This window comes from Akanthomyces muscarius, chromosome 2, assembly GCF_028009165.1.
Source record: "Akanthomyces muscarius strain Ve6 chromosome 2, whole genome shotgun sequence".
NCBI classification, from domain to species: domain Eukaryota; kingdom Fungi; phylum Ascomycota; class Sordariomycetes; order Hypocreales; family Cordycipitaceae; genus Akanthomyces; species Akanthomyces muscarius.
The window spans coordinates 4,224,463-4,251,374 of NC_079242.1; the positions used below are offsets into that span (position 1 = coordinate 4,224,463).

Genomic DNA, 26,912 nt, shown 5'->3' on the forward strand with positions numbered 1-26,912 from the left:
GGCTTTTGTCGGTAATAAGCGGTCCAGGCGCCATAATCAGGCTGTGGACTCCGCTTGTGCGAGGAGCCGCTCCCGCCAGCCATCGCATACCGCCTCGAATCCGCCGATGACTTCTCCACAAACTCCCGCACACTCTCGCTTCTGCAATCTCTCCCCCCAATTTCCCCTCGCAAGCCATCTTTCTCCTTCTTCTCGCAGCTCGTCATCTCTCCTTAGTTCAGCAATAAGTTCTTTCGAGCTCTTCAGTCTGCGAGTTGCAGTGGTAATAGTTTGTCGGGACATATGCAGAGTATCGGATAGATAGCTCAAGGTCTGAATCAGTTCGGCCGTCACAGAATGCAGCGCTGTTAAAGAGTTGAAGGCAACAGTTGAAGGGGTTGGCATAGCCTCGAGCAGTGAGACCAAAAGAGGTATCAAATCGTCGATTGTGTCGAGGTCAGGCGTCGGCGCCAAAGGCGACAGTAAAGGGAAGGTTAAGTTATGAAGCTGACGAGTCTGGTGTGCGAGATGGGTAGTGAGCGCCGTATGCGCTGTAATGAGTCTGAGGCTAGTCAGTTCTGTACTTCTTTGTGACAGAGGCATAGTTCATACCGCGATGCGTTCCCTTCGACACTTGACTGCGACCCCAAATCGCGCAAGCTCTCTGTAACTCGTTTGAAGACATCGTCTTCCGGTCCACCGTAACTTTCTGTGCCGCGGCGAACCAAAGACTCCACAGCATCGATTCTAGCGATTAGGGTCGCGTTGAAACCAGCAGCATCTAGATCAGATTCAGAGCCGTATTCACTACCGTCATACTCGCTTCCCTTCCTCTGGTGCCCGCGTCGAGGGGGAGAGGGGACGGACAGATTAGTATCTCTCGTTTTCTCTCCATCGCTGGCACCAGTACCATCCACGTCTACTCCGCTATCACGAGAACCCTCTGGATTCAGGATGTCGCCGTTTTCAGAGCCGTCTAAAATTTCGCCTTGAATACCGTCGTCCTCTTCGCCAGAATCCGAGAAGGCATCTGCAAGCTCATCTGCCAGGTTCCCCATGCTGTTACTGGCTTGTCCGCCTCCACTTGCGAGTATGCTCATGTCCAGTGTATCCTGATGTGTGAGGCTGTTGCGAAATGGGGTCGTGACATCGCTGACAGACGATTTGGAAGCCCGACGAGCATTTGGTGATGAATTGTGGTCGTCGGCAACAGACGAGTGTCGCGAGTGCTGCGGCGTTTCTGGTGAAGCTGGCATCTTGAATGTAGTAGGCGGTCGCTCACCGCCAAGGCCCTGGCCTGAAAGGTAGCGGCCGTCCGTCGGTTGTTGTTATCGCGCCACAGCACTCTACGCTGTGAAATATCTGCGCGGCGATGCGAGATCGGTCTCGCAGGGGTGCAAGGTCGAATTCTAGTAACTTCGTGGGGGGGAGGCTGAATATGTATTGTGAAATATACAGAACCCGTGGTATGTGGTCGAGCACAGGGTGGCGCCGTCATTAAGGGTGGAGCTTCCTCTGTCCCTAAATCTCCAGGTGGAGGGGCAGCACTAGAAAAAAATGTTTGGGGTGTCAACCTGGTCGCCTATCACTACCGAGACTTTGCCGCAACTTGCCAGTCCGTTGCTTAATAAATAAATTGCACGTCTGTTGAGCCAATTCCGGCACACAGTTATGACAACATTTCGTCGGTTTCGCCCTGAGGATGTCAATAAGTTCTCGAAATGCAATTTGGACCCTCTGACAGAATCGTATGAACTTGGGTTTTATCTCCAGTATCATTCGAAATGGCCTTCACTCTTTCAAGTTTGTGAGGACATGCATGGGAATATTGTCGGATACAGTATGAAAAATACAACGTCAACGTATATGCGACAGTAGTTAACACATTAGCAGTCATGGGCAAAGTTGAATCATCACCAGACGCCTACAAATACTCCGAACACTATCTACCATGGCATGCACACATCACCGCTCTTACTGTTGCCCCTGAGGCTCGTAGGCTTGGCATCGGTAAGATTCTAACGGAACAACTAGAGGCAGCTGCCGACAACAATAACGCATGGTTCATGGACCTCTTTGTTCGGAAGAGCAACGAGAGAGCCATCACGTTCTACAAGAGCATGGGATACAGCGTCTTCCGAGTAGTGAAAGACTACTACGGAGATCACGCCACGGACGCTACCAAATATAGCGAAGATGCGTTTGATATGCGCAAATCAATGAAGAGAGATGTGAAACATGAGCACGTCCGAGACGCCGGAGAGGATCACGAAGTTGACCCTGAGGATGTGTGGTGACGAGATGTTACAAATGCATTGATGCACAACTCTAGCAAATTCGGTCTTCATCGCTCCCTCGGTCGGCATTTGGCAAAGTAGCTATCGCAAAGCCGTCGCGCCCCATGAACGGTATCAGCACACCAGATAGAATTGTCGCCATCTTAACGTTGGGCAATGGCTTTACAATGCGAGTTGATTCAGCAGCAACAAATAAATAAATGAGTCCTCTGAGAAATTATCACTTCTGCTATCACTGAGATTGCACATTGTTCTGGGGCGTTTGAAGCACTCGAGACGCATTACACTGCGATTATTCGCATCTGGCAGCACTCAGGCAGAAGCTGCACCCAGGGAGATTGTGTGGTACCGAGTCAGTGGTTTGAGTGAGCAGCTCTGGCCAACACTCTGTGGGGCTCGGGCTATTCTGATCTGTGCTTACGTGACCAGACTGCGAGCAGGTCGCGTTAGCTGTATCGCAAAGCTAACGTGCATCGGGTAATATCCGGCAACTTGCCATTTCTGTTTGCTCGCCCTTCCAGCACTGTTTTCGCCTCTCCGTCTGTGTGCCACCAAGCTGCCAGGAAACATCAACAAACGCAGCTTCTAGCCATCCTTTGTTATCCCAATTCATCCAACTCCAAAATCTCAGCAAGATGGCAAGTGCAGCAATGGATTACGAGGCGCCCAATGGCGATCGCTACGACGGTAAGATCTCCCAGTCCTCTAACGTGTCCGCAATCCAACTGCTAACTTTTCCTCTGCGCATAGATGAAGCTCCTCGCTATGAACGTGATAACCGGAGCGCTTCACCCCGTCCTGGCCGAGATGAAATCGACACTGGGCGTCGCCGTTCCGCTTCGCCTACGGCGCATCCTGACAGGTTTGTACAAATACTCCAGCTGACAAGTGGATGCCTAACTAATTATTGTGTTGAAGAGGCTCCAAGGAAACCTCTGCTCCCAAGGACGATGATGATGGCGCTGTCAACCCCGGCTCTAACCTCTTCGTGACTGGCATTCACCCTCGTCTGTCAGAGGCTGAAGTTACGAAGATGTTCGAGAAATACGGCGATGTTGAGAAATGTCAGATCATGAAAGATCCTCATTCCAAGGAATCGCGTGGTTTTGGTTTCGTCAAAATGGTCACTCCAGAGCAGGCTGACGCGGCCAGGGAGGGTCTACAAGGAGAGGTGATTGAAGGTCGTACTTTGAGCATCGAGAAAGCTCGCAGAGCTCGGCCTCGCACTCCTACCCCGGGCAAATACTTTGGACCCCCCAAGAGAGGTAAGTCATGGTATTATGCATCAATGGACTCTCTGTGCTAATAGTGAACTTAGACCCACGCCCCCGATTCGAGGACCGTCGCCGTGGAGGCTATGGCGGTGGCCAAGGCCGTGATGACGGGTATCGCTCTCGCGGCTACGACCGAGGCGGCGCCGACCGGGGTGGCTACGACCGAGGCTACGAGCGCCGCTACGATGACCGCGGTGGCTATGATCGCTCCAACGAGCGCTCCGGCTACGAGCGTGGCTACCGTGAGGACAGACGTTACGATGAGCGAGCAGGATATGGCAGGGACTACGAACGTGGTGGTTACGACCGCCGCGACCGCGATGAAAACTATGGCCGTGAAAGGCACGGTGGACGCGATGACCGTGAGCGCCATGCCCCACGTGGCGGTGCCGGCGGCTATGACCGTGAGAGATATGATCGTCAAGGCGACCGTGATGGTGGCCGCCCCCGTGAACCTGCTGCTGGAGGCTCTGGCGGATATACTGATTCCGCGTCGCGTTCTGAGCCACGAGAACAATATGGAGGTATGAACTAATGATGGACGTTTGTATTTGCCTACAGAAACTAATACTGTATAGGTGCCGACGCCACGATGCGATGAGCTCATTTCAACGCAGTCGTACCGCTCTCAACCGCCGTATTTAGGCCCTGTATAGTTTTCCCTTTCCTCTGGACTACTCGTGCTTAAAGCCCTTTGTTCTATCTTTTCTTTCCTTTGTCTTTCAATCTCTCCCGCACACAACTGCGAACGCTACGGACAACATTATTTCTGGTCGAGAAACTGCTTATCCAGGGGTTTTCCGCAATTGCGACGGCTAGAAGAGAATATTCGAGAATACGCGACTTCATCCAAGAAATTGGTAATTGTTTAGGCATGTCAGTTTTGCGACAACGGGGATACATGTGCACCGCATTTGGCAGCTTTCGGACTTTGCAAATCAAAACTCTTCATCACCCACGCATTCTGCGACTGCGTCTTTAATAGCATTTACAACCACCGCTCAGAAAACGTCAGATTGGGCATGTCACGATGTGAACCATGGACCAAATAAAAGTCGACTAGGACGCCGTTAATTTTTTACTACTTTGAATTCCATTCACCACGCCATGCCTCGTCTCGGATCGTCGACCTCTCGGCTTCCATCGCACAGCCATGAAAAGCACACAGCCAGAACATACGCGCTGGCATCGAACAAAAGATCGTAAATTTCCGCCCTTGCCTGCTTTTCTCGTCAACTACTTCACATCATTTTCGCTGCTGTCGACTTTGCCGCCGACGATATTGAGCACATTCGCACACTCGGTCCATTTGCGACATGATTGACTTCCCACCCTGCGATTGGCCGCTTAATTGTCACCACTATCAGCGCTTTTCCTTCAGTCGGACCAGCCTTGAAATGCCGCGGTTTCACAGACGCTATGACAAGGCAAAGCGAATAGCAGGTTTATACATCGATCTAGCAAGGTACGTGGTGATGTCACTGGAGTAAGCTGCCTCGCTCTTGTTGTTCCTGAAACAAAGACCAGCGGATTCTAAGTAGACCCGCGGAGCTGCGAGCGTCTTCACGCCGGTTGCTGCCCTATTACTTCTTCCTTCTCAGGCTACCGACCCTTGCCACATGTCCCCTGAACGTACAAATTTCACATACAAAGTCTCATGATTCAGCCAGTCGACCGTAGTTATTCCAGATGACTCCCAACCACTCATCACCACGCTCTCGCAGGTTCACACGCTCATTTCTGCTGGTGTCAGTGTAGAGACCAACTCGATATCATTTGGTCGCTCCATGGTATAACTGTAATGCTTCAAACTTGAAATAGTAGCAACTCTTAATAGAGTATCGGGTGACATTATCCATGTCACGCCAATCCAAGACGGCTGCATATATATATGATCGTGGGAGTGAATTACACGCTTTCCTCAGCGTCCATTTATTTATGCGTACTGGGAGTCCATTCCGAATCAATTCACTCATTCCCAGCTCTTCCCCCATTAACATTTGCACCAATGAGCCAACTGACACCAGATACCAGTGTCCCGGTGGCTGCTTCCCGTAGTTGATCCCTTTTCCTTGTTCGAGATCCAGGTTGCTCATGCGACGTATCGCCATTTCCGGCCGGCGGCGGCATACCCTGAAGGCTGGACAGAGCCGTGAGATTTCGTTGCGCGATCCTCGCAGTAGCTCGAGAAAGATCGAACAGCGACATGGGTGCCTCCTCTCCCTGCCTTGCCGCTGTACTAGCCGTCATATTGCGAGATGGTAGGGCTGTTCGCTGCACCGGAGGTTCGAAATTACCTGGTAGTGCGCTGAAGTCTCCCGCAGCATCCCACGCCACCTCATTTGCAGCTTCCTCTCTGATTGCTGAATCCAGCTGCTCTTCACATCTCCTGAAGCTCTTTAAGATTTGCTGGAGTTCTGCTGGTGGGGCAGCCCGAACTGCCGTAGCTAGGCACTCAATTCTTTGATCAAGGTGTCGTACTTCAGGATTGCCACTCGCTGTTCCCAGGTGAGTCGGCTGTTGTGATCGCTCAGTCCGAATATACTGTCCGGCTTTCAGTGCTGCCACCCAGGACCATGTATCGGATAGCGCATCAACAGGACCCGATCTGGGTGTCGCTCCATTCCCGAGTCGGCTCACAACGTATGAGTAAGCTGTTTCAAAGTCATCCTCGTTTAATGCCGCTTCAATGCACATTGCCACTATGCGCTTCTCGGCAATAAAAAGCCTCTGCTCGACCTCCGGAAGCGTTGCTGCTACCCTCGCCGACGAGGCAGGTGATGTCAGGCCAGCGTGTACCATATTAGCCCCCATTTCCAAAAACTCCTGCAGGCGTGTGTAGGCTTTCGGATTCTGGTTCAGCACTTTCTCTATGATGATGATTGGATCAGAGTGTACCCGAAGTACAACTGGGCTGAAAGGTTCGCCTTGCTTGAGAACAAGGCGGTAGTCGCTCAGCGCATGGCTAGCTTTGAGAAGCGCCTCTACTCGTTTGACGGATGGTGATGATTTCTCTAGCATTGCTGGGAGAGAATGAATTCTACACTGACTTTAGCGGCCGAGGGTGCAGCTCCGAAGACGGGGCGAATACTCACATCTCATCACATTTCTTCAGTCCACCGCGAGTTCTGTTCGGATTCGATGCATTGTCAAACGCGTTTAGAGCAGATTTGTAGACAGCATCCTGAAGCTTGTCTCGAGCCAGGGGTGGGTTTTTGGCATCTCCATATATCGCTCTTGATAATGAATATCCTGCGTAATATTAGCGTGTCTTCTTTTTATCTGTCAGACTGTTCGAGCGTCATACTTGACTTCGATAGTAGAGTTTTCAGAATTTCAGTCTCAATATGTTCCCTAGAGACCATACCCAAGGGCCCACAGCTATGTCGCGACAGTTCTGTGATTTCGGCATCGTACCCCCAATTCGAAAGCCATATAATCGCATCTCTTGAGCGTTGCCAGTAGCTATCATCGTCCCGGGGTGCTTGGCTGGCTAGCCCTCGAAGCAACTTGCTGAGCTCGCTTCTTTGCTCTCTTTCATCGCCGATAAATAGTAGGTCCCCTGCTTTCCGCACAGACCATGGCACGCCGAAGGATGTGGAAATGTAGGCGCTAATTGTGAGAGCCGTAATCAAATCTAGGGATTCCGGTGTGGCTGAGGTGAGAGGATTCGATGTTGTGAGTAAGTCGTGACGCATGCAGGTGGCCATCTTGGCATCGCCGCTGAGTGTCGTTTTAAAGACTGGCAAGAGTGAGAAGTCCGACAATATTTCCTCCAAGGTTGTCGATGACTCTGTTTTATCAAGTCGTTTGCGCGTTGCGCGACACACCTGATATGAGCTCCGTAGGGCTTCTTCACTTGACTCGGGGATGCTGTATACACAGGCAACCGCCGTGGTAGCATATGTCTTCTCGAGATATTGGGTCCTGTCCTCCGAAAGGCTCATTATAATATTCTCGCCAAAGTATACGTCGCGTGGACCGTTCCAGTGCTTGAGCGCACCAACCGCACTAGCCCACGATTTTGTTGCCCATGACAGCATAGTATCCTGGACTTGTTCCCATCCCGGACACGTCAGTTCCATGCTGCCCTCTGATGCGGTTTCTTGTTTCCAGCGCATATCATTATGAAGCCATGGTGCAACCAATTCTCGGAGGTCTCGGCCAGTGGCCTCTCCATCACCCTCGGTAGATTGGGAAAGTAAATATATCGCCGCAGTCCGGTCCGGCAGGTTTTCGAACTCGGACAGTGTATATCTTGGTGAAGTATTGATGTGGTTTTGGCAATTTCGTCTCACGAATGGAAATACCGTCGATGCCGCCCAGCATTTAATAGGAGGACAATAGTCGAGAAATGGTTGGAGGAGTTCAGGCAGCTGCGACAGAGCCCCCACTTCGGTGTTGATTCTGTACGTTCTTTGGAAAAGGAATTCGTGGAGAAGACCATCGACTGTACCGTTTCCTAGGTCGTAACTCTGTTTGCGCAGCGATATGAGGCGGAGTTTCGTGGCCTTTTTTATCGCAGCTTCGTCGCTCAGGGTGTCGACCGAGCAGGTATCTAGTTCGACTTCGGCTTGGGCTCGCAATTGTCCGGCGGAGAGGTCACGAAGAAACTCAGTGTAAGTGCGCGGCTCCGCTGTCTCCGGGAGATATGTAAGAAGAACGCGAAGTATAATCTCCGGTCGCAAAACGTGGGCGTTTTGTATCGTAAGGAAAGCTAGCTTGCCAATGTCGCTTTGGGCTGCCAAGAGCGCTGCCAGCAGCAAAACTTTGGCTGGCGATAGCTCCTTGCCCATCCTGGATACCCTTACTGTGTCCCGTTTGCAAATACCGATTGCAAAGTTCCCGCAATGTCGCTGCTCTGTCAGATTTGCATAAACGACGGCTTCGCCTTGCGTCGTTCTGCCAGCACCTGTGACGCCTGTAAGCGTGTTCTGTTCCAATATGCGTCTACGGGGGGCATGCGCTTGAAAGGGTACTAGAGTGGGCACCATCGGGGATATGGCATAATCGATGCGTCTCTAACATAGATACCTAAATCATTAGTAATGCACCCCATCATTTTTTTGGTACACCTGCTAGCAACCTTCCATTTAGCCGATTATTCTCCGAATTTCAGCTGCCATCTCCCACGACTACAGACACTCAGACTCATTCAACACGAATCTTGAATCTGACAACAGTAGCAATTCGATCACAATGGCGTCCGGATATGGAATGCATGGAGGTTTGTTGCCTAAATAAAGACAGCCACTATTCCATTGGGGGGTATTAACCTGTTTCCAGGCGTTGGCCGCTGCTTCTCCTTCTGGCAAGAGGTGATGGGCTGCTATGTTGTCAACACCTCCTCCGAGGACGACTCCGGCAAGAGGAAGTGCGTTTTAGCACTCGAGGACTACTATGAGTGTTTACATCATAAGAAAGAGGTTTGTCATGGCACAACAGGGCCAGCAGTGTAATACAGTTATGCTAACAACGTGCAGCATGCCAGAGCTTTGGCTATGCAAGCTGCGTATGCCCGATCCGGGGCCGCCACCGCACGAGACGATGCGCCGAGCGCGAAACAAATACGCAGTTTGGGCTTACTGGGGAAGGAAGACGAATCAAAGCAACTCTTGGGGCGTGATTAGGTGAGGTGGGTGTTTGCGCTGGCAGTTGCGGCGACATACGGACTGCTGTCCACGCAGCTAATTGAGACACTTCCTTATATGTCATTGTGTACTTCGCTAGCATATATGGGCTCAGTGGCTTGCAACATGCCCGCAGGGGGCCGGACATAGATTGAATGATGTTAAGCACAAGACAGGCGTTCCTTGATTGGGAATGTATCATGCTGATGTCCGTCCTCGTTGATTCACCTGGATACGTGACGTGGTCCTACGCGTTGCTATCAATGTTGGTATTCTGGCGCAGCTTTTTTCTATGTGCCTACGACATATGTTCGTGCGCGACGCATGATTCACTATGTGTCCGGCTTTGTTTTGGGTTGTGGACCAAGACTGTATGCCTTCCTCCCTCCCGGGCGTCTGGCGATATACGCTCGGTTTTTATAACGTCGCTGTTTTCCGATTCTGCAATATATTTTTTGTTAGCTCCTGGGCCAACTACTGTTTCGAAGCCCTCTGGTTTTCCTCTTGTCAGGGCAAACGCTGCAGAGCTGTTAGCTTCTTGTGTTCTGCTAGGGCCTTCCCGTGGTCTGCTCGCGGCGCTGGAATCTGCACCACCTTCCAGTCAACGTGCTGTTGTGGTTAATTTGCCGCCCGGTGCCTCTATCGTCCCCGTTCCGCTAAGTTTTGTGGACAACACTACCATGTGTTTCGGTGGCGTGCCTACCTTTGTATCAGGCACGTTATCGCGCTGTTCTGTCGGGAGCTACGCGTATGCTTTGCATGTTACATGTTATCAATATGTTCCAGTAATTAACCAGTCTCCTTCTCATGATCCAACTGCCACTGAGCTACCGTTGTTAGAGTGCTGGTGTTGGTACGTGTCGAAAAGGCGCACTGGGCAGGGCGGTTTGTGTATCGAGTGTATTGGTTTTTTGTATGCGCATATCTTACCGTCGTCTATGGTAGATATATACTCGGCGATGTTCTCTCGCAACAGAGATGACAGTTCAAGTTGGGTTGCTGCATTGTTTATCATACAGTCAGATTGAGCTGTGTGAGGGCACCTGGACAAACTGGTGTCATTTTCGCAAGCACTGTCGAGGTAGTCCATTCATTTCGGGCCTGCAAAATTGATACAGGCACCTAGTTACCAACCAATAGCAGCAGACAAATGCCAAGTGAGTTACATGCGAGAGATCGCAAAAGCTCAGTCGCGCTGCCATGCGGCACGCTGACCATGCAGGCTACCCTATACAGCACCAGTGATGTACGAGTAACGCAGCGACTTGGATGTGGTACCAGGGCGGTTTAACAGTGCACCTAGGACTAGCTAGCCACGTTGAGAGAAGAGTCGTCTGGTTTGTTGCTTAAAACAGTATACATTAGATCCGCTGACATGGTGATCTGTATACTCGTTAATCGGGAAGCGAGCGGGCGATGCAGAGGTAGGTGGTAGGCTAGGGCCACACATATCATGTACGCACAGCCTCTGAGAGGTACAGAACCACCAAGGAAGCCAAATGGATAGCACATGTTTCCGGATGCTTAAAGCAATGAAACGAAAGCGTGCGTGCAATCCATTGATGTCCAACATAATCTGTACGCGTGCACACAAACCTTCAAGAGGCATCACGAACGTTAGACATAGCCCCCCCCAACACTGAAAGCCTCACGTAGCATCAGTGCGGTATTTTATCGACACACCCTAACCGACTTTTGTTTTCTCTTTCCCTTCCGGCTGACCGGTACGGTGGCTCGGGCTCTAAAACCAGGTCCCCGGTTCAGCGACTGACGTAACACCGTTCGCGTACAGAGCCATTGATAATTGCGGGGCTCTGACACCAACTATGGCACACAAGGGACATAGCTGATTGGTCCAAATACGCACTGCTGTGCAGAAACCCCATGTAGAATAGTGCAAGACTATCCTGCCCTGCGCACACAGTATTCCAACCGTTCCTTACCCCAGCCTACTGGTAGTCATGGAGCCAGATTGCCAGACTAGCTTGGCCACCTCAGCATCGACTTGAGCCCTGCCGGCTGAGTTTCCCACCGGAGCGGGAGTAACGCCGAGTACCCCTGCCCTTGAGATTGTCCGCGAGGGCCACGAGCAAGAACGCAGTTGCACGGATAGCCCGCGAGCATTCGCTTCAAGCTCTTCTGCCAATACCAGTCGAGTGTTCAATGCTTCGGCCGGCAATAAACGGCCGTTGGGGGTGACGAGACAAGAGAGAAATTGGACAGGAAAAAGATGATGAGACAGAACGGTTGGCAGTGCCGGCGCGATGGATGGGCGTGACTGGAGGAGAAGACACCAGGGTACAGATTACAGCGAGGATACGACAGTGCTAAGGACACCCCAGTGTGAACAAACTACCCGGAAAGGAGATAAGCGAGGACCGGTACGTCCAGATCGCTGGGTCAGCTACTAAGCACACAAAGACAGGACGTACAGAGCGACCCAGGACACAGAAAAAAAAAAGGGTAAATACATGCAGACAAGACGCCGTGCGCAGTAGAGAAAACCATAAAGATAAAATGAGAAAGCTACTGTCTGCAATCCGTACTGAAAGGTAAATGAGGCGAGCCTGCGCCACCATGAATACTCCATGGACGAGAAAATCTGCTGGCCGTGGCCAGCGTCGAGATGTAAAATGGCGTTTGCTATGCGCGGATAGAACATACAGGTGTGCAAAGAGAAATACGAATTCAAGATATGAATCGCTGGTAAACACCAGACTGGTATAGTTGCGGCATTGACACGAGCGCAAGCACGAAATAGTAGGTGGCTGAGGATGCCTCTCCATTGGTCTCACGCAGCAGCAAGCCATGATTGGCTGTCTACTTTTGGTATGTACAAGCACACGTACCAATCAGCTCGGGCAGCTGGCAGCTGGTAAACCAACTGGGTACTGAATATTGTTGCCTGGCACCTGGTAAGCCTCTGAGCCATGATCGCTAGCGTTGCGGTGAGCAGAGCTGTAGAATTAGGGCCTGAATTTTGAGCTGCGTCAGATGGGTCACTGTCTCAGTGCCCAACAACCTATTGGTAAGTGTCGGGCAAGCCGCCTGCCACTGTACTGACGCAACGCCAGAACGTCTACAGGCGGTGCCTGCACGTCTTCATCCAGCCTCGCCGCATCTCATTGAAAACACATGCCATGAAGAGTATTGAGCAGCAGCACACACCAGGAGTGGGCACTATGCTGCACAATATAGGCTGCAGGTGCAGCGGGAGACAAGATGGCAGTGATGTTTTTGTATTACTGATATAAAGCTAATGATTCTGGCGGCAAAGAGTAAATAGTAGAGACTACGGCAGCTCGTCCAGACCGGTATCTCAGGGGACGGGAAGTGAGGTAAGACAGAAGAGTTGTGGAAGGGCAACGCTGTGTGCGCCGGACCCTGGCGCGTGGGTTGGGTTGCCAGCCAAGCTCTGCTAACAGGCGGGCGGCCCAGCCAGCTGGTTGGTGCTGGTGGGCTGTGGCACCTGGGGCGTTTCCTCTGAGCATGTACGGTGACCTCAGCGGCACCGCCTTTTAGTGCGCAGAGGCCAGCACAGCTGGCTCTCACATTTGTACATTGACCGACGCCCGAAAAATGTCGGTCGGGAGTCGCACTCCGGAGCGCCACAAGCCAACGGTGCTGCGTCTGACAAGGGCCACAAAAACGCCGCGGAACGGTCAATAGGGCCAAGGGTGGGCCTGGACCACCAGTAAGCCAGCAGTGGCCAGTACCGGCGAGGAGGAAAATGAGGGAGCGGGCCAGCATAAAAGTGCAGGCACAGTGGACGCACCCCCCCCCTTGGCCGTCCAGGGATGACATGTTATGCACCGAACGTTTAAGCGGTCGTCGGGTGGGTGACTGGTCCACTTTCAACGCAGCCCCAGCGCTGGTGTCGCCATAATAACTAATCACGGTACGGATATTTGGGACTACCGGTATTGTACTGAGTAGGCCCTTGCCCCAAGGCAGCATCGCAGCCAAGCAGCGAGCGGGTTTTCATGTTCCTCGGCGCCTGGCTCAGGCCAGCCAGCACAGGATGAACCGAGGAATGGCCAATGGGTCGCCAAGATATTCTCGTACTGTGCAGTACAGTGCGTACGGCAAAACGGGAGGCGAGATGGAACGCAGGAAGCTCGCGCAGGTCCAGGTGATGAGATGTCTGCCAGTAGCATCCACGGGCCAATGCCTCCCTTTGTCCGCGCACAAGCAGCTTCGTAGCGGCCCAAAAATGTTGACGAGGCTTGGAGGGCGAATGCACCTTCCCCACATCTACCGCGCAGACGGCACAGCATTGTTACACACGTGAGCCGCGTACTGGCCCTGGCTAGAGCGGCCCTCTTCCTTTCTCCATCTCAACATAGTATGTGTACCAATCAATACTCCGTACCGGTACCGCACATTGGGCATTTCACAACGGTTTTCTACCAGAGACCTGGGCCGGCCGGGGTGGCTTGTTCCAAAGTGGTACGAGGCGTCGTAGCCGGAGCCAATGACGAGCCAGTTGAAAGCCCGACCATCAATTCCGATTACTGATGCAGGCACTGGACTAGCCAGGATGGGCAAGCGTCAACGGTGAGGCCCCATATCACAGTGCACGCCCACCCGCACCCAAGCTGATTCAAGACCGTTCCCTCGGGCGTGGAATCAATGCGAGAACCGTCTAGCCGGCCGGCATGCAGAGTGTCCCGTCATATATCACCTGGCAAGGATTGGTGCCAGACGATGTGGGATTGTTGACCCAGTATCTGCATCATCGTACGTGCAGTCGTGCTAGATGTACGGAGTACAGCAGCGGCAAGAAAGCGGTCATGTTTTACCGCGTCGAGCCTGACGCGCCATCTCCCGTCTGGCACGGAAATTGGTGCAACAGGGAATGGCGAACAAATGCCTAAATTAGCAGTGCGAGTATCGCGATTGAGCCAGCAAGTCTTCGTTCTGAAGAACACATGATGTGAAGGCAGCTGGTGATGCGCTACGGACACGGGCGGAGAAAGGGGGGACAACTGTTTAGAATCGGAGAACAAAACTAAAATAAAACACAAAACAAGGCTTGGCCTTTGGGAGACCGTTGCGATTCTGCGGCCGAGCCCCCCCCCCCCCGGGCAGCTGGGACCGAAATACACCGGTGCAAAACGGTTCGTTCCTGCAGCGCTTACTTTTTTCCAGTTCAGCTGGACGTTGCAAAGATGGGGGCCAAACGACTTCCACAGGTGGCAAACCCAGGCCCTCTTTAATTCTCCAGATACTGCCTGTTTAGGCCTTAGTGGCTGTTCGTTGAATGCCGTTGCCGTTTTACTGGTAAGTTGCCGTGTAGACCACCCCCTCGGTCGGCCGCCGATATTCAAACGGGTGCGCCCCAGCCAGGGGGGGGGCGACCACTGCTCTCCTCCACACAGCGCCCGAATGCATAAACGCTGGCACATGCAGATGCAGTACCAGACTGTGATTAGGTGCACTGCAGCTGGGCTTGCTGAAGGCGGAATTCCCCTATTATTAGATACGCTTCTACACGTGCGAAGTTGGTCGCATGTGTACAGCGACGAAGATTCGCCAGTGCTCGCGGTCTGGGGTTCGTTTCAATAAAGCCGCCAGCTGGCTGAGACATACCAGAAGTCGACAGGAGGCACAAAAAAGTGACAGAGACAAGCGTTGTTTATGGGTTGCCAACGTGCCGGCTTAGGATTACGGTCAAGTTGCGGTTGTGAAGAGACAACAACCTTGACGGCTCTGCTCTGCTACTCATTATTATTAGTATTAGCACTCCGTACGCTCTGGCTAGATGACGGTACGATTTTTGGTGCCAACTCCGAAATGCCACAGTCAGCGTATTTGATTTTAAACCAAAATAAGCAGAGCCAACTGGCTTTGTTTTGGCAGGCGTGATCCAGCGGGCTGCGACGAGTCCGCCCAGGCCGCACACCTTGGATTGAGTGGGTAGAGGCAGGTTAGCGGGCACGCAGGGTCGTAACACTATTTTCTGGAATATTATTTCCCGCTTTTCAAAGTCTCTTTTTTACGTCCACCTCCCTTTTCCTCGGATCACGAACATCACCCTTGGGCGCTGCCAAGTTGTTGGTGGGGCGGAGCGGACTCCATGGGCCAAGACCGTTGCATCCTCTACCAGTATGTACGCCACCGTGCCAAAATGGCAAGACGGAGAGCTCGACCTGGCCGCCTGGCAGGTCGGCTCAACTGCCCAGTCCTGGGTATCCTGAAAGCGGAAGCACTCGTGGGTCCTGCGCTGGCGAGAATACTGGTACGCCGATCAGCTCACTCATCTGCCCATTGCCCCCCCACGGTATTTGTGTCACAAATGTGAACGATGCACAATGTTCAGCTCTAGTGCAAGAATCGGCATGACATCATATATACAATCTGGTGCCTGAGCGTGCGTTGACGGCAATGAAGACTGGCTGAAGAACAGGCTTTTCCGGAGTATCCCGTCCGTCCGTCATATTGTGATCCGTTCAGCTTCGGCGATCTGGCAAGTCGCGTTCAATGTCTATTTCTGTCGTCTAATCTATTTCACGAAATGCGGCAGTAGTTTAGCTCACAGGTGCCGGCAGTGCTTAGCAGACTAACAATCTGCATGCTTGCACGGCCAGCTCGTTGGATGCGTCAGCGCAGATATGCTTCCGGCCCGTCATCTGGCGGCGAGGTTCAGACATTGCACGATCCGTTTAGAAATCCAGAACATCCGATCCTTATCGGACTTCAACGGCCAGACCCAGGCTCGCTGGTGTGGATTGTTAGACCACAAATCTAGATTCATCTGCCACACTTCTGTCGGTCATAATTCATTTCGCAAATTTACTGCCGCTGTACGAGCCGAAGTTTCTCGGTAGTGTGCATGTACCAGTACTAGCACTGAAGTGATACACTCTCCACTCCGCCGCTCAGCAGCACCAGGTCTGTACTCAGTGCCGTTACGGTACATTTGCAGGGGAAGCTGTGCATCTAACTAGTAGCTACCACTACTCCCTACTCCATACAGAGACTCGAGAGAGTATTGGGATTCTAAGTATTGGGATTTTGTCTGGCGGCCAATTTAGCGACGGATTAGGGTAAATTTACTGCGCATTCCCTTCCGAAAATGGATGGGACATGGGCGGGACGGATTAAGACAGCCGGCGGAGGGAGGAGATGGATGCCCGGCGACGATGCCAAACACCAATGTACCAGCCCATCCGGTAACCATTTCCTGCCCATTTCCCTGGCTTGACGCTTGTCTTGTCTTGTCTTGTCTGTTGGGCTTTTGGAGGCCGGCCATTGGCCCAAGTCAAGATTGCCCGCCTAGCCTTGATCTCGGCCTGCGCCCAGGCAGCCAGACATGGGCCAGACTAGAGGCAGAGAGGGCTGGCTGGAGGGTACTTGGAGCCCAGTTGTCGATCCCGCGCCTGCATCCGGCCCTAACCTTGTGGCGCCTACTAACAACATTCCAAATACTTTGTTCCGGCTCGCGCTCACCTACCAGTATTAGGCTATTCCCCGTACCAGGGCTCGAACGGGCGGTAGACCTATTAGTGCACAACTTGTCACGCACAGCCCGAAGCCTAATAAGAAAGAGCCAATAACGTTCATGACCACCGGTACGCACCTTTGACCAGTACAGGCCTTTTGCAGGGGGGCCGGCCTGGGCCCTATCACAGTAAATAAGCAGATGCACTCCCTACTGGTACTTTGACTCAGTATTCGCTACGGGTCTGTCAGGCACACTGCCCAGCACACTGGCAACTATACTCTCGCCCACCATGTCCATCGACACGGGTGGAATAAATGTGCCCGCTGGCCTCTTCGGATGCCCGCCATACGAAGCCGCGCGAAGCATAAACAATTTTTTCTTCCAAACTTAATTACAACTTGTGCGGGCGACCGCCACCTAATCATGAATTTCGCGGCTCGACCCGCCCACGGTACTGCCTACTTACTGGTCGTCATGATTCACCATGTAGCCCACTTGGTGATGCCTTGCTGGCCAACTCGTGATTAGAAAATGCTTCACATTTGTAGCCACAGGCGCTCTCGCACGGTGATTTGTTATAACAGTCGTCTACTCTAGTAGTAGTTTGTGTGCCTATAGAGGCTGGTATCTTCTATTTGTCTGCCTGCCTTCCGAGGGATCCAGCCTGAAATCTGGCCCATTTCGTTCATACACGTACATTACACGGTCCGAATTTTGCTCAGACCATTCAGTAAAAGCAACAAGAAAGAAAAGTAGGGAAAAAAAAGAAAAGAAAAATAATCGCTCTGCGGAAAACCACGCTCCGTAAAATAATAAGTGTTGACCCTCTCGTCCGCACAATTAATACCGCATCAGATCGATGCCCTCGAAAGTTCATAGACTGGCTGACGCCGGTCGTCATTCTCTTGGCCTGGGTATGGATGGTGCAGTGGACATCAAGCCTCTTTCAAGAATATTGAGGCTCATGTGCGCGCACACCTGGCGCCGCAGCACGGTTCAACCATCGCGTTGTGAGGTTTAGCGAAATCATATTTGTCATTGTTTCCTCTCATCGGTGACTGGACACATTGCTCAGTGCAAGAGAGCGGAGACGGACATTTTCGACCTGCCCTTGTCGGATGCCTCTTGGTTTTGATTTGGGGAGTTAGGTGCCGTGGGTAGATGTTGTCGCCTGTGCGCATCCTTGTTACCTGCGTGTTGAGTGAAGTAATTCAAGCTCGGTAGAGGACCGCTGGGCGCGGAGCCGCCGTGGTGGTGCCCGAGAGGTCCATGAGGCAGTGTTCTCAGCGGCGGCAGCTCAATGTGTCGACGTGGTAAGGCGGTTGTTCGAGCAGGAGATGTTGTATAGTGATAGCCCTCAACGTCGGGCGACTCTGATGCAACAGGCGACGGCAGATGGGCTTCTGGCCAAGGACCTTGTTGACGGTGATGCTCCATAGGAGACTGCATGCGATTCGGGGGAGGGAGTGCAAGGGGCGCACCTCCCATTGGCCTTGGTTGGGAATAGTACTCTTCATGAGTGGCAGTGTGCGTAGTACGACGGCGCTCAGTTCTCCTGCGGCGGTTCTGGCTGCCGTTCCACCAGTTTTTGACGGCATTGTCACTGCGACCGGGTAGTCGCCGGGCAATCTCTGCCCATTTCTTGCCGATTTCCGCAACCAGTTTCTCAATTTGAGCACCTTCCTCCGCGGTGATGGGCTCGTGGTTCAGAGATGGCTTCAGATTCTGATGGTAGCGTTCGCGACATTGCTTGGGAGTTCGGGAGCCAATCACGCCCGCAATGCGGACCCAGTTCAGGGCACCAACATTTCCAACAAGACTCATGAGAATTTTGTCCTCGTGTTGAGCCCACGGGCCACGTCGTTGGGGGCCAGTTTCTTCTGCCATGGAAGCTGTGGTGCGGTGATGTTCGTGGGATGTGTTGAGAAGGAAAGACCGATGAGTTGGCCGTTTTGGCGTACTTATATATCGGTATATAGAACTAGTGGAATAAGGGCTCGATATTCTTTTTTGTGTGGCTGCAAGTAAGAGGTACTGAGACGGAAGTGTGTTTGATGATGTTGTAAAAATGGGCGTTGCGGCGGTCGTAAAGTGCGGCATGGGGGGAACAAATAGCAGTTCGGCCCATGTAGAAGCTTCGGGGGATCTGCCATCGGACGCAGCGAAGAGCGAGTGGGCTTCTGTCCCCACTCCCTGTGGATGAGGGTGTGCGGAGCAAGAGATTTGGAAGGGCAGGATGGGTGGAGGAGGGTGTCGGGTGCGAGGGCGTGTCAAAAGAGGGCGGAGCGGACAGCGCGCTAGTGGGGCAGGTGTGCCTTTCTCCGTCCCACACCCCTGACAATATCTGCACCGGCTCGGGGTTCATTATACCCAATAGCACCACCATACTCGTGCATATCTGCGTCTCCAGACCGGAAAAACCTGAGCTTATTGCAGCGCATGTTCAATTTGGCTGTGTCTTGACATCGCCCATGGCCGAATGACATGCCGTCTGATGCAACGGGGCCATTTGTATAGTGGCGCCGAAAATACCATCGTGTAGAGTTCCCGTGCCATACTTATTTTTCACAGCGAACTCCCTGATGATTCATGAGCGTTGTTCGCGCGCCACGATGGGTACACTGTGCTCGCTCGTGACTCTGAGCCTCACGATTGCACCGCTTTATACTCGGTCTCGTTCGGTCGCGCTTAAGGTTTTCAGTGAGACTAGAGCCAGTGAGTTCCAGCCACCCGTGATATGATGATTCATGGTGTTGGCGCTATCGCACTTTATCTTTTGGGGACGCAGGAGGCGTTCTTATAGGAAACTCAGCGATGAAATGCCCTTCTAGCGCCGATACTTGTCATGAGTGTTTGACTTATTGTGGCAGAAGGGGAGGATGGCGCGCGCCTGAGCTCTCAGGCAATTGTGACTTTCTTGTGTACATAATATGCGTATTGGCTTCCATCAAAGATGATGTGCCTGTGGCAGGTTAAAGCAGAGGTGGGCTTTGGCACCCTCTTCCTGCTACGCGCGCGACATGCTACAATAATATTGGCAATGCGATGACCGAAACGGTACACCTTGGCATCGCATTTCGCTCCGCAGGGCACTGCCGCCAGTGGAAGCAGTCTAAAGGAAAACGACGAAAACGACGAAAACGCGCGTTGATGTGCACAAAAGATGATACGCTTTTAATCGACCAAAGTAGCGCGCCGCTTGATAAGACACAATAAGTATCTGTCATATACTCTCGTGTAGCTCAAACGGCTAACTGCGAAATATAAAATAAGAAAAGAACGACACATGCTGTTGTAGAACATTCACTAAAGATAAATATCACCGCCTTCTCCTGTTTCCCAGCGCTTCCAAGCCTCTTGGTAGGCAGATTCGACGTCTCGGACCCAGCGGCGGGTATCGAAAAGACCACACGTCCACTTGCTATGCCACAGCAGTTTACGCATTTCTGCTAGTCGGCCACTACCCTCAATCCCACCGAAGGCTGTACGCGAGTACGACAGCCCAGCAGCTAATTCGATAGCCGATTTCTCGTACATCTTGTCAGACGCGGCGATCAACTCACTGGCGGCGAGTTCCCCCTCTGGTGTTCTCGGCAGTGCGCCTTTCAAAATGGAAGCCGCCATTCGTGAGCACATCTTATACGAATAGCGAGGATATGTGAGCAATGGTGTGCTAGACCACAGCACGTCTGCTGCAGTAGTATGTGCATTGCACTCTGGTGTGTCAAGGAACAAGTCGCAGACCCGGGCACGCGATATATGTTGGCTCTTTTGAGCAACATCAGTAAATATCAAGCGGCTCGCAACCTCATGACCTGCCCATAGCTCTGCCGTTCGCCTCAAGTTTGCTTCGCCGGCTTCCGGAAAACGAAGCAGCCACAGCACTGCTTTCGGTACCTGAGCCAGGATCCTAAGCCATGACCTGAATGTGCTCGGATCAATCTGGATAGTCGCATGGTTAGGATCTGTAAATATATCACGCTTTGCTTCTGCGGTTGAGCACTTTACCTTGTATAGTTGATTAAAATTTGCCAGGATCACTGTGTCTTCCTGTAGGTTAGGGAATAGTTCTTTCCGCATCGTCCATCTTCGATGTTGCTCATCGGCCCAAGTCATATCCCTCTCCGTGGGAGGCGATGATTGAGCATGATCGCAGCAAAAAAAGGTATCGCGACAAAATATTATGTTTTCCGTATATATCCACTCGCCAGAGTCGGTCTCCGAGGCATCGTGAAAAACATCCTCCACGGTTCGATTCTGACGCCACGGGCGCAAGGTGCTTGTCGGTATAGCAGTAGTATCTGCGAGAATATAATCGCACCATTCTGCCCCTAGGGTGCCCGCAAAGCCCATAAATGACATCTGGATTGGGGCTGGCCGTGCAGCAAATATTTCGTTCCTAGCACCGCGAGTATAGCCATTAAGGTTCACGAGAATATGAATGCCATCATCGCTGATCTGCTTGACTAGGCGCTCTGGGGCCCAGCTGCTGACGTCCCTGAAGACAGGCGCCTCCTTCTCAATCTGCTCACGGTAGCTGGATTTGTCACTCGGCGTTGTTGCGTAGCAGAAAGCTTGTACTCGCTCCGGATCGTGAAAGCCAAAAACTGATTGCATCCTAATGAACAATGATTAGCCTCTGGATTTCAAGAATCAGGAAGGGCGTACTTACAAATGCGCCAAGGGGTGGTTATTGAAATCAGAAGAGACGTATCCGACGTTCAGATGATGGCTTGGTGGTGCTGGTGGAGGGAGTATAGTCTCAGGAAGCCACGGCGCACGCAGTGTAGCGCATGATATCCGCATTGCATTACGCTGTGAGATAATCCTAACTTCCTTTGCCCTCAATGGAGAAGTAAAGGTATGAAACGGGAGAACAGTAGGTGCCGGGGGTACACTCAGAGATGGCGGCAGTCGGGGTCGAGCGTACGGGATATTTGCTCTTCTGCGTAGGACGTGTTGCTCAAGATACCATTTCCGGAGCAAGACTTTTGCGGCTCTCTCAAGCAGGCGTACTAGCCGCGAACCAGCCCAGCGGGAATCGACCCAGTCTCGTAAACTTTTTTCAAGATCGAATGAGGGATTAGTATTGAGATGCGAGAGATTCTGTGTTAAAAGCCGAATCAAGGATTTGTCGATGATGTTTCGACCCCACTGTGAAGCATCGTCGAGCTGCTGGTGAACAATGTCCGTAACGCGTTTGCTGAGACCTGATGCAGACTTGGTGATTTCTGCATCGAGCAATCGACCACTATCGTCAACGTGCCACCTATCATACTTTCCCATGTACAGATAAATACCACCCCTACCTCTCCAATCGCAGACTGAATTGAGGGCCGTGAATAAGCCGCATACTGCTTCAGCAAACCTGGGATTGGCTGCCACAGCTCGACGATAATAGCCAATAGCTTCACCTATCCGACCCTTATCTTTGACAGCATTGGCAAGATTTGTTAATGCAATATCAAAAGTTCCATCGCACGCAACAGCGCGCTCATACATTTGAATGGCGAGATCAAGTTGTCCAACGTCTTTTAGCAAGCTGCCAAGATTGGTGTGCAAATGGACGTGTTTTGGGTCCAGGCGAAGGCCGTAATTGTAGTAAGCAAGGGCAAGAGCCAAGCCGCTGCCCGGAAGTATACCCGGGATGCTTGGCTGGACATGCGATGACGAAATGCTGTCACGGTCAGAAGTTGTCTGAGGTATACCAGCCAGAAGAATGCCAACATTGTTGGCCGTCGATGGACTCTCTTGCAAAGACAATGAGAGGTAGTAGAGCGCTAATATATCGCCAACACCGGATGAGGGCCGTGCTAGTGCAGAGCCCGGTGAGCCACTTGCCATAGAGTCCTGGAATATCTTCGCCAATGACAGCAGAGAGTTGCTTGTAGTTTGAACGGCTGCTCTCCTAGGAGTGAATTCGCTTACCCACCGTAGTCCGGGAAGCTCGCCATCACTACCAAATAAAAGGCGAGCGGCATGGCGGGCTTTGTCGGGGGTAAGCAACAAGGGCTGCGCAGCAGCTGCAGGAGGCGCCACCCGCGAGAGGGAGCCTTGAATGCCACGAACTAGCTCTCGAATCCCCTTGATGTTTCGCCCAACGCTGATCATTACTGCTTCTTCGAATGCTCGAGCGGCGGCATCCACATCTTTCAACCCATAAAGCATTGTGCCTTTCGCATGGATCAGAGCAAGAATTCTGCCATTTTCATTTCCAGGCAGAGTGTACCCACTAGTGCCATAGCCTCCAGGAGATAGCTCAAATGCACCTTGTGAATTTATCGACTGCCCACAGGCCAATTGAGAATTAAGCTTGCGATCAGCTGAGGATTCGCTGCGCCTATCGATGGATGCTTGCACAGGCTGGCCAGCAACGGCAAGCGCCTTTTGAACATGGCAAATAATGTCGATTGCTTCTTTACTGCGCTTCTTGTACAGAAGTCCAATCAGATGTTCAACAGCTTCCAGGTAGCTGGGCCTTTGCTGTACTGCAAGTATCCAGTGGCGTTCAGCCTCTTCATGGCGTCCCAGGCAGTAAAACGACGCTGCCATATTTGCAACGGCTTCTATGTGGCTATAGATTGCAGTTAGATACGTGAAATGGACACAGCTGAGAACCGTAAAAAGAATACCTGGGATCTAGTGCTGTAATCCTTGAAAAGCATTGAAGAGCATCGGCATATTGCTCTACAGCATATTGGAGGCACCCCAACATGAGCATGCCTTCGACCCAAGTCCACTCGCTTTGCTCGCAGAGGTGTTTGAGAATATTCAGAGAAGATCTGGCATCATTGACAGGGGATACACCATTGCCAGTGCAATCAAAAGAATCAATAAGGGGCATGAGGCCATTTGCCACGCTCTGCTGAGCTCGAAATTGATCTACTCCAGCAAACATGACGTGCCTGCTGGGCTGTTGAGCGTGCGTATAATGATGACCCTGTGTACCAATCGAGTCAAAGTTGGCTGACGGGAAAATTCTGGTAGGAGCAAGACATTGGCTGGGTGATTTAGTCAAGATAGGATGCTCTCGTCTGGGCCTGGGAGGTTTCGGAAATATCATGTGTTTTGGCGATGCATGATCTGATCCATTGGAGTCTTTGTTTACATTTGCCCTTGCATTCGCTTGTATAAATCCAACCAAACTGGCGTAGCAACGGTAAGCCTGAGACAGGGTTTTGTCCTTGAAGTCCAAATGATTGTTGTAACCTTCATGATTCAACGTGTAGGCATTTTGGAGTTGTGGCTTATAATTTTGTGATGCGTAGCCAAAGATATAATTTGGCGCAGGAAGAACATGAGGTGTCATCAGGTTTGGCGCATACTCCGGACGAGGTACAGTTGGATAGGCACCGCGTGGCGCCGCAGTAGCATCTTGCGTTGATTGGTAATCCCAAGGAGAAGGACCTTGCTGCCAATACAGTTGACCTAGTGGGAGGTCTCCCACTAACGTCGGTGGTGGTGGACAGAATGCCCGCACATTGTATTCGTTGGCTCGCATGACGGGCTGATATACACTTGCGAAAGGTACAGCAGTATGCTGGGAAGATGGCTGAAAGGTTTCGGCCTCAATAGAACTAGCAGCGTACGCGGGTGGCTGCCAAGGTGCCAATGGCAGTTGCGCAATGGCGTTTGAACCGTCAATCATGAGGTTCTGGTGATAAGATCGAGCGCCGAGCATCCGGTATTCAAGAGCGTTGATGGTCTGTCCAGGAAGAGCCAATTGCTTCAACGGCGGCTCACCGTTGAATGACTTCGCAGAGGACCCGTCATAGCCAGCATCAATAGTCCCATTCGGAGTCTTTCGTCGCAACTGGTGTTCCCGAACTCTGTGAGGTGTATGCACGCCGTAGGAGCTGGTTCCCGGGAAACGGGTATGCGGATGGATCGTTCTTATTGGAAACGATTGGTATTGATATGGAGCTGTCTCTCGTCGAGACTGATCGTCGTGGACAGGCGCTCCATCAACCGGGTTGGGCATACGATCGAGGTTCGCGGTCGACACCATCTGGCGGTGCGTCTGCAATAATGGCAACATGCCCGGGCGCTAAGCGTAGGCTTATCGGAAAGAAAGAAATTTCGTTGTCGGCGTAGTATCAAGAGACATTGGCAGGCGTACTGCGAACGCTCATTGCTTTCAGTCATACCATGGCGGACACGCTGCCAACTGGCGTCAAGCAGGCAGAGAGAAGATTATAGCAGCAGTGCTTCTGCCTAACCCTCCGATCGCCTAGTCTTGGGTAGGAGTTTTATTGCCAGCGAATAAAGGCCGCGAAGACGATCGGTCCTCCCAACAGAAGCCGGGCACAGATGTCAACAGTCCAGCGACTTCGTATCAAGTGTGGAGTGGTGGTGCTATGAAGTGATACGCCACGGCGGAGACCGAATGGTGTAATGGCGCCGCTGGCTAACATCGCGTGTGTAGGTAGGTAGATGGCCGTGCCGCACTAACAGAAGTGGACCAGCCTCATGTACAGGAACTTAGTGCTTGCCCAATACTGAGGCGGGTCAGATGTATATACACAATGATATGAGGCCTTGCCTCATAGTAGAAAAAAAAAGATCGACTTTCCCCCGCTTGGCTGGCCACAGAGGAAGCGCCAATGTTCATTCAGGAGGAGGATTTGATGTCAAAAGGGCTCACCACGTGCGCTCGGCCCGGCGGAAACCCAGGTTGAGGGTCGCGATAATTGCCGACTTGGAATCGCTTGGAAGGACTAGCAAGATATGCATTTATGGTGAATATATAATGCGCAACACGGATTACTAACTTGAATATATTTCAGGTACTGGCTCCAATGATGATACCCTTATCACCGACCTTTACCTACTGATACTAGCCACCCACCATGACTAGCACTGTATTGAAGAATTGATTCGTGATGGAGTATGAAGAGTTCAGTTGATGATGTCCGAGACGGACACATCTTATCTGGTTTCTTTTATAAATACCTCCGCCCTGTCATCTTGGTCGTCAAATATCGATTTCCGGGTGTCAAATCCTCCTAATCCTAAGGTAGGCGGCTTAAACCACGGGCTAGGGAGAAAGACGTAGATAGTTACATATGGAATGTTTCCCAAATTACTACGCTAAAGAGGATCACGCCGCACAGCCAGCGCAATTTCAAGACAATTGTGTCAAGACCAACGCCAGGCCCTCTTACATTAATTCAGGGTTCGTCGAAATGTAGATCCGATCAATGGACCGCTATGACCAAATTTATACGTGGTACATCGCGGTGAGTAGTGGAACTAAAAGTTTCATCTACCTCGGGCAAAAATTGAAATATACCATCGTGCAGTTGGTAATTTCAGAGTGTAGCCGAGGATTGCAACCATTTCACTTCGTCCACAAGACTTGTTTGTGCAGCCAATTGATTTTTCTATCACAGCTACATTGTCGAGGTCGCATTCAACTCGTATCGTAAATTCGATTTTCGTTCGCCGAACGGCCGGCCAACCGATCCAAGTCTGCGGGTCGAGTCGGTTACTCTTCAGGAACTGACATTTTTGTTAGCATGCTGACCACGGATTTGGAGCTCATATCCAACATACTGTCGATCTCGCCGTTGTCAATTGCCTCGATGATGACCTTGGGAGGCTTGCCGTCGACACGGCAGCCAACACTGTAAGCAGTACCAAGAATCTCCTTGACTGTGCCCTTGAGCTCCTTCGAGAAAGACTTGTAGCGCATAGTGCGAGCGATCTCGATAATCTCATCAAGAGCGACAGACTTGTTATGCTTGATGTTCTTCTCCTTCTTGCGGTCACGAGGAGGCTCCTTCAGGGCGCGGATGATCAGGGAAGAAGCAGTAGGCACAACGGAAACCGCAGCCTGACGGTTCTGAATAGTGAGCTTGACAGTCACGCGCAAGCCTTTCTGCTCAGGATTAGTATGCGTCGAATTGAAGTCGGAGTGAGAGCAAGACATACCCAGTCGCCAGTGGCCTTGGCAATATCTTCTCCGACCTTCTTGGGGGAGAGACCGAGGGGACCAATCTTCGGCGCAAGGGCAGAAGAGGCGCCGACCTCACCTCCGGTGGCACGGAGGTGGCTAAGCACTGTTAGGAGATGGAAAAGCGAAGATATGGTTAGGTTACAAACATGACCTTGACCTCATTGGGGTCAAACTTGGGAGCTAAAAGGGAGAAAATTAGCAACGAACATTATGCCGGGTAAAGTACCAGCGTACGCATTGTGGCGGTTTTCTTTTACAAGGGCAGAGGCTCGTGGTTTGCTTGCCGTTGCGAGATTCGAGATGGTGTTGAGGGAAGTGAACGGTCTA

The 26,912-nt window shown here is 51.8% G+C and overlaps 9 protein-coding genes across 9 annotated transcripts; 3 read left to right on the top strand and 6 right to left on the bottom strand.

Moving 5' to 3' along the window:
• Positions 1-36: 36 nt before the first annotated feature.
• LMH87_004507 (uncharacterized protein) lies at positions 37-1,235 on the bottom strand (the record flags this gene model as incomplete). The annotated part of the gene is made up of 2 exons (XM_056195737.1): positions 37-541; positions 592-1,235. 2 exons carry the CDS (start codon positions 1,233-1,235, stop codon positions 37-39), a joined length of 1,149 nt encoding a protein of 382 aa, XP_056049337.1.
• A 494-nt stretch (positions 1,236-1,729) lies between these two features.
• On the top strand, positions 1,730-2,276 carry LMH87_004508 (uncharacterized protein; the record flags this gene model as incomplete). The annotated part of the gene is made up of 3 exons (XM_056195739.1): positions 1,730-1,819; positions 1,873-1,933; positions 2,014-2,276. 3 exons carry the CDS (start codon positions 1,730-1,732, stop codon positions 2,274-2,276), a joined length of 414 nt encoding a protein of 137 aa, XP_056049338.1.
• Positions 2,277-2,911: 635 nt separating this feature from the next.
• On the top strand, positions 2,912-4,151 carry LMH87_004509 (uncharacterized protein; the record flags this gene model as incomplete). Its single annotated transcript, XM_056195740.1, has 5 exons — positions 2,912-2,963; positions 3,027-3,138; positions 3,195-3,541; positions 3,595-4,074; positions 4,129-4,151. The coding sequence occupies 5 exons, from the start codon at positions 2,912-2,914 to the stop codon at positions 4,149-4,151; spliced, it is 1,014 nt and encodes a 337-aa protein (XP_056049339.1).
• A 2,182-nt stretch (positions 4,152-6,333) lies between these two features.
• LMH87_004510 (uncharacterized protein) lies at positions 6,334-8,346 on the bottom strand (the record flags this gene model as incomplete). Its single annotated transcript, XM_056195741.1, has 4 exons — positions 6,334-6,393; positions 6,449-6,590; positions 6,646-6,802; positions 6,858-8,346. The coding sequence occupies 4 exons, from the start codon at positions 8,344-8,346 to the stop codon at positions 6,334-6,336; spliced, it is 1,848 nt and encodes a 615-aa protein (XP_056049340.1).
• A 403-nt stretch (positions 8,347-8,749) lies between these two features.
• On the top strand, positions 8,750-9,180 carry LMH87_004511 (uncharacterized protein; the record flags this gene model as incomplete). The annotated part of the gene is made up of 3 exons (XM_056195742.1): positions 8,750-8,777; positions 8,837-8,976; positions 9,034-9,180. The coding sequence occupies 3 exons, from the start codon at positions 8,750-8,752 to the stop codon at positions 9,178-9,180; spliced, it is 315 nt and encodes a 104-aa protein (XP_056049341.1).
• A 507-nt stretch (positions 9,181-9,687) lies between these two features.
• LMH87_004512 (uncharacterized protein) lies at positions 9,688-10,382 on the bottom strand (the record flags this gene model as incomplete). Its single annotated transcript, XM_056195743.1, has 4 exons — positions 9,688-9,699; positions 9,884-9,912; positions 10,111-10,223; positions 10,315-10,382. 4 exons carry the CDS (start codon positions 10,380-10,382, stop codon positions 9,688-9,690), a joined length of 222 nt encoding a protein of 73 aa, XP_056049342.1.
• A 7,316-nt stretch (positions 10,383-17,698) lies between these two features.
• On the bottom strand, positions 17,699-18,514 carry LMH87_004513 (uncharacterized protein; the record flags this gene model as incomplete). The annotated part of the gene is made up of 1 exon (XM_056195744.1): positions 17,699-18,514. The coding sequence occupies one exon, from the start codon at positions 18,512-18,514 to the stop codon at positions 17,699-17,701; it is 816 nt and encodes a 271-aa protein (XP_056049343.1).
• Positions 18,515-19,933: 1,419 nt separating this feature from the next.
• Positions 19,934-23,525, bottom strand: LMH87_004514 (uncharacterized protein; the record flags this gene model as incomplete). The annotated part of the gene is made up of 5 exons (XM_056195745.1): positions 19,934-20,136; positions 20,191-20,569; positions 20,636-21,245; positions 21,300-23,201; positions 23,260-23,525. 5 exons carry the CDS (start codon positions 23,523-23,525, stop codon positions 19,934-19,936), a joined length of 3,360 nt encoding a protein of 1,119 aa, XP_056049344.1.
• Positions 23,526-26,114: 2,589 nt separating this feature from the next.
• LMH87_004515 (uncharacterized protein) lies at positions 26,115-26,823 on the bottom strand (the record flags this gene model as incomplete). Its single annotated transcript, XM_056195746.1, has 5 exons — positions 26,115-26,128; positions 26,183-26,507; positions 26,561-26,681; positions 26,732-26,765; positions 26,820-26,823. 5 exons carry the CDS (start codon positions 26,821-26,823, stop codon positions 26,115-26,117), a joined length of 498 nt encoding a protein of 165 aa, XP_056049345.1.
• Positions 26,824-26,912: the final 89 nt, after the last annotated feature.